Source organism: Schistocerca cancellata, chromosome 1 (assembly GCF_023864275.1).
Source record: "Schistocerca cancellata isolate TAMUIC-IGC-003103 chromosome 1, iqSchCanc2.1, whole genome shotgun sequence".
In the NCBI taxonomy this organism is placed as follows: domain Eukaryota; kingdom Metazoa; phylum Arthropoda; class Insecta; order Orthoptera; family Acrididae; genus Schistocerca; species Schistocerca cancellata.
In genome coordinates this window covers 366,948,206-366,958,088 of record NC_064626.1, presented here as the reverse complement: position 1 = coordinate 366,958,088, position 9,883 = coordinate 366,948,206, and the positions used below count along the sequence as shown (strand labels likewise).

The following is a 9,883-nucleotide window of genomic DNA, read 5'->3' as shown; positions in this document are numbered from 1 at the left end:
AGACCAGGGGACGGAGGGGGGGCAGACCAGGGGACGGAGGGGGGGCAGACCAGGGGACGGAGGGGGGGCAGACCAGGGGGACGGAGGGGGGGCAGACCAGGGGACGGAGGGGGGGCAGACCAGGGGACGGAGGGGGGGGCAGACCAGGGGACGGAGGGGGGGCAGACCAGGGGACGGAGGGGGGGCAGACCAGGGGACGGAGGGGGGGCAGACCAGGGGACGGAGGGGGGCAGACCAGGGGACGGAGGGGGGCAGACCAGGGGACGGAGGGGGGGCAGACCAGGGGACGGAGGGGGGGCAGACCAGGGGACGGAGGGGGGGCAGACCAGGGGACGGAGGGGGGGCAGACCAGGGGACGGAGGGGGGGCAGACCAGGGGACGGAGGGGGGGCAGACCAGGGGACGGAGGGGGGGCAGACCAGGGGACGGAGGGGGGGCAGACCAGGGGACGGAGGGGGGGCAGACCAGGGGACGGAGGGGGGGGCAGACCAGGGGACGGAGGGGGGGCAGACCAGGGGACGGAGGGGGGGCAGACCAGGGGACGGAGGGGGGGCAGACCAGGGGACGGAGGGGGGCAGACCAGGGGACGGAGGGGGGGCAGACCAGGGGACGGAGGGGGGGCAGACCAGGGGACGGAGGGGGGGCAGACCAGGGGACGGAGGGGGGGCAGACCAGGGGACGGAGGGGGGGCAGACCAGGGGACGGAGGGGGGGCAGACCAGGGGACGGAGGGGGGGCAGACCAGGGGACGGAGGGGGGGCAGACCAGGGGACGGAGGGGGGGCAGACCAGGGGACGGAGGGGGGGCAGACCAGGGGACGGAGGGGGGGCAGACCAGGGGACGGAGGGGGGGCAGACCAGGGGACGGAGGGGGGGCAGACCAGGGGACGGAGGGGGGGCAGACCAGGGGACGGAGGGGGGGCAGACCAGGGGACGGAGGGGGGGCAGACCAGGGGACGGAGGGGGGCCAGACCAGGGGACGGAGGGGGGCCAGACCAGGGGACGGAGGGGGGCCAGACCAGGGGACGGAGGGGGGCCAGACCAGGGGACGGAGGGGGGCCAGACCAAGGGGGGAGGGGGGCCAGACCAAGGGTGGAGGGGGGCCAGACCAAGGGTGGAGGGGGGCCAGACCAAGGGTGGAGGGGGGCCAGACCAAGGGTGGAGGGGGGCCAGACCAAGGGTGGACGGGGGCCAGACCAAGGGTGGAGGGGGGCCAGACCAAGGGTGGAGGGGGGCCAGACCAAGGGTGGAGGGGGGCCAGACCAAGGGTGCAGGGGGGCCAGACCAAGGGTGGAGGGGGGCCAGACCAAGGGTGGAGGGGGGCCAGACCAAGGGTGGAGGGGGGCCAGACCAAGGGTGGAGGGGGGCCAGACCAAGGGTGGAGGGGGGCCAGACCAAGGGTGGAGGGGGGCCAGACCAAGGGTGGAGGGGGGCCAGACCAAGGGTGGAGGGGGGCCAGACCAAGGGTGGAGGGGGGCCAGACCAAGGGTGGAGGGGGGGCCAGTCCATGGGTGGAGGGGGGCCAGACCAAGGGAGGAGAGGGGGCCAGACCAAGGGAGGAGAGGGGGCAGACCAAGGGAGGAGAGGGGGCAGACCAAGGGAGGAGAGGGGGCAGACCAAGGGAGGAGAGGGGGCAGACCAAGGGAGGAGGGGGGGCAGACCAAGGGAGGAGAGGGGGCAGACCAAGGGAGGAGAGGGGGCAGACCAAGGGAGGAGAGGGGGCAGACCAAGGGAGGAGAGGGGGCAGACCAAGGGAGGAGAGGGGGCAGACCAAGGGAGGAGAGGGGGCAGACCAAGGGAGGAGAGGGGGCAGACCAAGGGAGGAGAGGGGGCAGACCAAGGGAGGAGAGGGGGCAGACCAAGGGAGGAGAGGGGGCAGACCAAGGGAGGAGAGGGGGCAGACCAAGGGAGGAGAGGGGGCAGACCAAGGGAGGAGAGGGGGCAGACCAAGGGAGGAGAGGGGGCAGACCAAGGGAGGAGAGGGGGCAGACCAAGGGAGGAGAGGGGGCAGACCAAGGGAGGAGAGGGGGCAGACCAAGGGAGGAGAGGGGGCAGACCAAGGGAGGAGAGGGGGCAGACCAAGGGAGGAGAGGGGGCAGACCAAGGGAGGAGAGGGGGCAGACCAAGGGAGGAGAGGGGGCAGACCAAGGGAGGAGAGGGGGCAGACCAAGGGAGGAGAGGGGGCAGACCAAGGGAGGAGAGGGGGCAGACCAAGGGAGGAGAGGGGGCAGACCAAGGGAGGAGAGGGGGCAGACCAAGGGAGGAGAGGGGGCAGACCAAGGGAGGAGAGGGGGCAGACCAAGGGAGGAGAGGGGGCAGACCAAGGGAGGAGAGGGGGCAGACCAAGGGAGGAGAGGGGGCAGACCAAGGGAGGAGAGGGGGCAGACCAAGGGAGGAGAGGGGGCAGACCAAGGGAGGAGAGGGGGCAGACCAAGGGAGGAGAGGGTGCAGACCAAGGGAGGAGAGGGGGCAGACCAAGGGTGGAGAGGGGGCAGACCAAGGGTGGAGAGGGGGCAGACCAAGGGTGGAGAGGGGGCAGACCAAGGGTGGAGAGGGGGCAGACCAAGGGTGGAGAGGGGGCAGACCAAGGGTGGAGAGGGGGCAGACCAAGGGTGGAGAGGGGGCAGACCAAGGGTGGAGAGGGGGCAGACCAAGGGTGGAGAGGGGGCAGACCAAGGGTGGAGAGGGGGCAGACCAAGGGAGGAGAGGGGGCAGACCAAGGGAGGAGAGGGGGCAGACCAAGGGAGGAGAGTGGGCAGACCAAGGGAGGAGGGGGGGCAGACCAAGGGAGGAGGGGGGGCAGACCAAGGGAGGAGCGGGGGCAGACCAAGGGAGGAGGGGGGGCAGACCAAGGGAGGAGCGGGGGCAGACCAAGGGAGGAGGGGGGGCAGACCAAGGGAGGAGGGGGGGCAGACCAAGGGAGGAGGGGGGGCAGACCAAGGGAGGAGGGGGGGCAGACCAAGGGAGGAGGGGGGGCAGACCAAGGGAGGAGGGGGGGCAGACCAAGGGAGGAGGGGGGGCAGACCAAGGGAGGAGGGGGGGCAGACCAAGGGAGTGGGGGAGCAGACCAAGGGAGTGGGGGAGCAGACCAAGGGAGTGGGGGAGCAGACCAAGGGAGTGGGGGAGCAGACCAAGGGAGTGGGGGAGCAGACCAAGGGAGTGGGGGAGCAGACCAAGGGAGTGGGGGAGCAGACCAAGGGAGTGGGGGAGCAGACCAAGGGAGTGGGGGAGCAGACCAAGGGAGTGGGGGAGCAGACCAAGGGAGTGGGGGAGCAGACCAAGGGAGTGGGGGAGCAGACCAAGGGAGTGGGGGAGCAGACCAAGGGAGTGGGGGAGCAGACCAAGGGAGTGGGGGAGCAGACCAAGGGAGTGGGGGAGCAGACCAAGGGAGTGGGGGGCAGACCAAGGGGGGCAGCTAGGTCGGGACGTAGCCGAGCTCTGCCTCAGGTATTGCCTTTCCGCAAAATCTTACAATTACAAAATCGCGGAATTCTCGGGTGCCGATGCGTTTCCACATAGATTTCCTACACCGTAATTTAGAGTATTACTCCAACAAAACCTAAAGTGTCACGTTAAATGGACTCATGTAAGGTGCAAGGCCGTTGCCACTTTACAATGTCCCCTCCTTCAGGGCAATTTTGGAGTACAGGCGATGACTCATTTTGTGTCATCTCCTGTATTTCAAAATTAGTATTTTTATCATTTTAACGGTTCATAACCGTTTCGAGAGTGTTATTCACGGACAATTGACTGCCAGCTGCCCTTTCTCAATCATTCTTTCACTTATCCCTGGGATAATGCTTTCATTGATGGAATTTACATTTATTGATGTGGTCATCACTTTCATTGTTGACTAATTTCTCTGTCAAGTATGAACAATTCATGGCCAAAGTAGAAAGGAAATGTAAGATACAAGGACTCACGTCGCAAAGTCAGTGCTTTTCATGATTTTGACTGAAGGTCCATTGAAAGCTCAAACATCTTTACCTATACAATTTCAAATAAATAAAAAATTTATAACCTAATGTAAATCAGTGACTAATGTCATGGTCGTTCTTTTTACACTTAAGGTGAGGCAAATAGCCATTAGTACAGTCTGTAAACAAACTATGTGTCACTGTTGCTGGACATTTATTTGTTTGTGGTGTAAATGTCTTAATTATACAGTCCTATCAATGTCTGCCCAAGTCCAGTGCTTGGCTGGTGTACAATTGTGTAAATCCACATAGAAGCCAAATTGACAAGTTCTCTTGATATTTATGTAATAAGGAATGACCACGTTAAGTACTTTGTGTATTAACCTAACATAGGAATTCAAAACATGACAATATGGATAAAATGTACAAGTGTAATAAAATGATAATTAAAATCACACTGAAGACATAATACATAGATTGTATCAGATTATCAAACATAAAAGTTTTAAAAAATATATAAGTCATTTCAGGATTGTCTGACTGTCGGGGTTAATTTAAATTTTTTTCTTCATATTTATGAGGGACAACTTCACTGCATTGGTGTCCAATTGTTTGTAGCTACACGCACACCCTTATTTGTAATGTTTATGTGGCAGGAACAGGAGGAACGATGAAACTGGTTATCACGAGCAGGAGCACGCGAGAGCCCAGTGAGACCAACAATGGTAGCAAGATGTCGGCATGGCGACCCATATCTTCTTGATGCGGAGGCAACAGTACCGACTGTGTGGATCACAGTGCTGCTGTGCGTAGTGAGGTCCTTTCTGGCCCAACAGCTGGAAGGACCGCTCCCTCATTAGAGCTCGGCGTCGATGTCCCTCACATGAGAGACCGGTGATCCTCTGATTTGTCCTCATCTGCAGAGACCTGATGCAGACAGGCAGCAAGACGGAACTCCTTCTTTGGCTAGTGGTGGTTATGGTTGATATACCATAAGACGTGAGCTGTTGCCTGGCTCAGGCCTAAGTGAAGGTGCCATAAGACACAAAGAGGTTCTGCAGTAATGCTGCACCGCCAGACACGGTGAGCAACAAATGGAAGTTACCGATGATGCTTCTTCGAATTGGCCTCCCAACCACCACGTGCGTACAGGGACCAGGTGTATCCCAGCTGCACGTCATGGACCTCTGCATGTCAGCTTTCAGTGAGTGGTCAGTGTACCACACCCTCCATCATTGCAGGAGTTGGTCTGCATTCCATCGGCCAGCTGTTCTCTCATCTCCTGATTGCCACCGTCCTCGTTCCCGTGCCATCGAAAGTGTGGTGCGCCAATTTCCATGTCGCCTTACTTTACCCCCTCTGAATTCTCTGCTGACACATTTACATAATGACATTACATAAGGAACTTATTTTTCTACAATAAGGGATGACCACAATTTCCATATTCGTCATTTACAAAATTTTACATACGTTAACTAATTTTCACTATATATTAATTCATTTCATCAAACATATACACGGAAAACATAACATCAGACAAAATGAAATCTCCTTATAATAATAAATCGTCTGAGTATCATTTTTTTTATCAGACTTGAGTGGAAAGGGAATCTCTGTATTCAGGGGATCGGGATTCCATCACCTTTCTAACTACCACAGAGATGGCCATCTCTACAAGCTATGTAGATTTTAACAATGTTTTATATGCCACTAGTCGATGCATTCCGGGGTTTTACTCCAGGTCTGATGTCCCTCCAGCAGTCCCTGTGAATCAAGCAGATACAACAAATTTCTTATCTTACCCAATGATCCAGGCTTGTTCGGTATAGTTACGCCTTTCGAATTCTCTTGCTCTTCTCCTGTTAGCCCTTGCCCATATTATGGTCTCTTTATACCTGTTGACAGGAATTTTATTAGTGTAATGCAACCACAAAAGGAAACAAACAACCCACTGCTCGCACACGCAGTTGTTCAGATAACTCAAATTTCTCGACAAGTATTCTTAAAACCGTTATTAATGCCCGCTATTTCCGCGACTTCATCACGCTATTCTCACAGAATTGTGTGTACTAAGTAGCGCTACGTACGCCACTGCACATAGCTGGCCACCTCAAAACCACTTGTACACTCTATCAGGAGTAAATACAACGGTGCGTCCCCACAACGGCAGGCGAGACAGGTCACTTCAAGTTTCAGCTGTCTCCTTTGACGGAGATATGAATTCTGAGATCTCTTTTACCGCCTTTCAACAGAGAGCCACCTACTGGTGCAGCCTCCTCAGAACGTATATCTACCTCTCATCTAAACAGTGTTTGTCAGGAATACTTGTCGATTACTTACTTCTAAAATACGACACAGACTTAATTTATTTAATCTAAATATCTTCTTCTAATTCTAAGTTTACTATTTGCAATTATTTACACGTTGTCCGTTATTCCACTAATGGTTTGATGTGGGAAATGGGGTGCACCCCAAGTGGCTTTCCCGTTTTGACGGACTCTACCTCCAGTGCGTTCGCGTTTGCTATTCTCCGAACGCGTACAAGCCCGCTGTACGCTGCGAAGAACTTGTGGCACTGTTTTTTCTGTTTGTTGGACAAACGATGCGTCTTAACCAGTACCTTCTTTCCAACAACAAATTGACGTACACGTGTCCCTTTATCTGCGAATGCTTTTCGCCTTTCCCCTGCGAGACGAATGTTGCGCAGAGCTTCCTCAACGATGGCTCGATGTTGTCGACGAGTCCTCGGAGGGAACTCGACCAGTTGTCGAAGCCTATCTGGTGGGTCTATTTTTTAGTACCGTGATAGGAGCCAATAACGTGGTACTGTGGGGTGTGGGGTAGCTCGTTCATGACATCCTGATAGTCTTTTAGGAAGACATCCCGGGTGGCATGCTTCTTGCTGCAGTACAGCCTACACAGGTTTCTTAGATCTTTCATCGTCCTTCAGACGGGTTAGAGCTGGGGTGAAAGCGGGATATGAACACTGGCTTCTCCATTGTTCTCTTCCACATCACCGACTTGTATTGCGGCCCGTTATCCGATAGAATACAGTCCACAGGTCCTACCTGCGTGAGGAAATCTCTGCAAAGCGCTCGACTCACTGTTCTCCCTGTCGCTCTCTTGAACTGAGTCAGAGTCACGAATTGGAGGTTAACTCGAGGACCACCATAATATATTTATACCCCCTTTGTGTCGTCGGTAAAGGTCCCATCAAGTCTGTTGCCACTGTCTGTCGTAATTTCTGTGGTACTATAGGGTACAGCGGTACTTGCATTGCCACTGTACTTGTCTTCGCCTTCTGGCATTTCTTACACACCGACAGAACCCTGCGGATTCTTCTCCCCATGTTGCTGAAGTGGCAGACGTTCCTTAATTTCAGGAAGCATTTCTGGGGTCCGAAATGAGCGTAGCTGAGGTGTGTATACCAATTGAGCTTGTTGATTACCTCATCCGGTACACACACTACCCACAACGACTCACCAGGGTTTCTCCGGTAAAAGAGTATCCCTTTCCGTAAAAGGTAGTGCTGCCTGATTTTGGTTAGGGTCCTATCTTTCCACTTCTCTTTTATCCCTAGTAGTACGGGATCTTTGTCCTGTTCGTTCTTAATGTCACGCATTGTGACGGAGATATAATTTTCAAGCGCCACTTTCTGCAGGTAGAACAGAGAAAAATGCTCCTGTTCGAGTTCTTCTGCCACAGATTCTGTTATCCCCAGAGGGGAACGGGATAGAGCGTCCGCAATGACATTCGTTGGGCCTGGGACGTAGATCGTCGTAAAGTCATACTCCTGGAGAACAGCGACCCACCTTGCTAGTCTTCCATGAGTTAGTATTGCCGTTAGGAGGAACTCCAGAGCTCTGTGATCTGTGTAGACCCGCATTTTTCGTCCAAACAGAAAATACTTAAACTTCTGGAATCCCCAGACCACAGCTAGGGCCTCAAGTTCTTTGTTAACACCCTACTGCCGAACGCAATTTTTTTTATGTATCTTCTTCCCGTCTTCTTCGTATTCCTGAGATACCATGACCCCCAGCCCAGTTTTTGCGCTGTCTGTGGCCATACAAAAATCCTGTGACAAATCAGGATGTGACAATATTGGGGCTTTCGCGAGAGCTCACTTGAGAACACTGACTTTTCTATCTGCCTCTTCGTCCCATACCCAGGGCGTGTTCTTTCCCGGCAACTGACAAAGTCGCGTGGTCGCCAATGCCGATACGTATATAAATTTTTTGTAAAAATTGATAACGTCAAGAAATCCTATTAACTGCTTTCTGGTCATCGGCGTTGCAAAATCTGCAATTGCGGTTATCTGCTCTGGATCGGGTGTGATTCCCTCCCCTGAGATGACATGTCCCAGAAAACGTACCTTTCTTTCTCCGAAACACGACTTATTTATGTTCACGGTCACCCCACGTTTTCTCAGCTTGGATAAAACTTCTCCTAGGACAGCGGTGTGTGATTCCCAGGTATTCTCCGCTATGAGAATGTCATCTACATAACATGTAATTTTATCCCTCAGTTTGTCATCAAGAATTGTTCCGAGACCCCTAATAAAAGCCACTGACGAAATGTTTAACCCAAGGAGGAGTCTTGAATTGGTAGCACCCACCAAACACAATAAATGCTGTGTATTTTTGGCAATCAGGGTCTAATACACTTTGCCAAAAGTTCGATCGCATATCGAGGGAAGGGAACACCGAAACTCCATGGAACTTCAGAAGTAGCTCGTCGAGCCTTTCCGGTCTGTCAGTTTCAGGTACAATAATCGTGTTAATTTGTCTAGAATCTAACACGAGCCGAATCTCTCCGTTCTTCTGGTCCACAATCCGCAAGGGGCTGTTATACTGAGATTTCGTGTGTTCAATGTCATCCTCATATAACATTCTCTCCAGTTCAGTCAAAACGCGATCTCGGTATGACCAGGGAATGGCGTATGGTGTTACCCGGAAAGGTTTGTGCTTTTTCACTTCGAATCTGTATTGGTAACCTTGGATCGAACCCGTCTTCAGAAGAAAGACTGACATTGTTCCTCAACACGTCCTTGTCAGTGTACCTTATGTCTTTTATTTCTTCTAATTTTGTATTAATTTCCCTGTGGATTTACTTCAACTGCGCTTCAATGGATTCGCCCTCTCTTCTACTCTTTCCATCGTGCGATTCATTTCTCAGATCCGCCTGATTTGAGGATTGCAGCCTCAGGCAGCTCTTATGAATTTGACCTGGGGTTGCTTGCTCATCGAACCGAATATGAATTTTATCGTCTTCTCCTAGCGTCAACTCGTCCCAAATCGAGTATCGCTTTATTCATACATAGGAAGTCCATTCCGATGATGACATCAATTAAAAGCTTAGGGATTACGCACAAATTCGCCGTTAATTTATGCCCCTGACATTCGAACTCCAACCGTGTCTGTTGTGAAATATCCATACTTTATCCTAGGGGCGCACCCCTGACTTTGGTCTTTTGTATTCCTAGAGTCGGTGGATTCCGCGTATTTTTGCATTTCCTGAACGCTTCCTCGGAAATTCCAGAAAGTTGACTTCCACTGTCAATTATTGCTGCCAGTAACAAATCTATCTTAATTTGGACTACCGGATAAACTTCTTTATTCTGTTGCCCCTCCTTTTCTTCTAATAGTATGTAAGGTGTCAGGCAAATACAACACCTTCCATGAAAACCCTGACATGATAGCTCCGAATAAATCGTGACATTAAATTAACCAAAGTAATACGAGTAACGAGTGAGCAAATGAAATAACACAGACTAACGCAAGAGTGCCTAAATACATGTCATACTGACCCACCGTAAGACAGACGTAGTTCTTAGGGGAGAAACGAGAACAGAAGCCGAGAGCAGAACCGTGTTAAGCTAGAAGGCCCTACGATAAGAGACGGACACCCACGTCGCCAGCTGACCACCAGGACCACCCCCCAGCCCATGTTAAAAGCTAGAGCCCTTCAGA

At 53.6% G+C, this 9,883-nt stretch overlaps 1 protein-coding gene across 1 annotated transcript in view; it reads left to right on the top strand.

Moving 5' to 3' along the window:
* Positions 1-1,504: 1,504 nt before the first annotated feature.
* The window catches only part of LOC126176815 (uncharacterized), a 28,319-nt gene continuing 19,940 nt past the window's right edge, over positions 1,505-9,883 (top strand). Inside the window, exon 1 of the mRNA XM_049924031.1 lies at positions 1,505-2,748. Within this exon, the coding sequence (XP_049779988.1) occupies positions 1,505-2,748 (1,244 nt within the window). The remainder of the gene's footprint in view (positions 2,749-9,883) is intronic.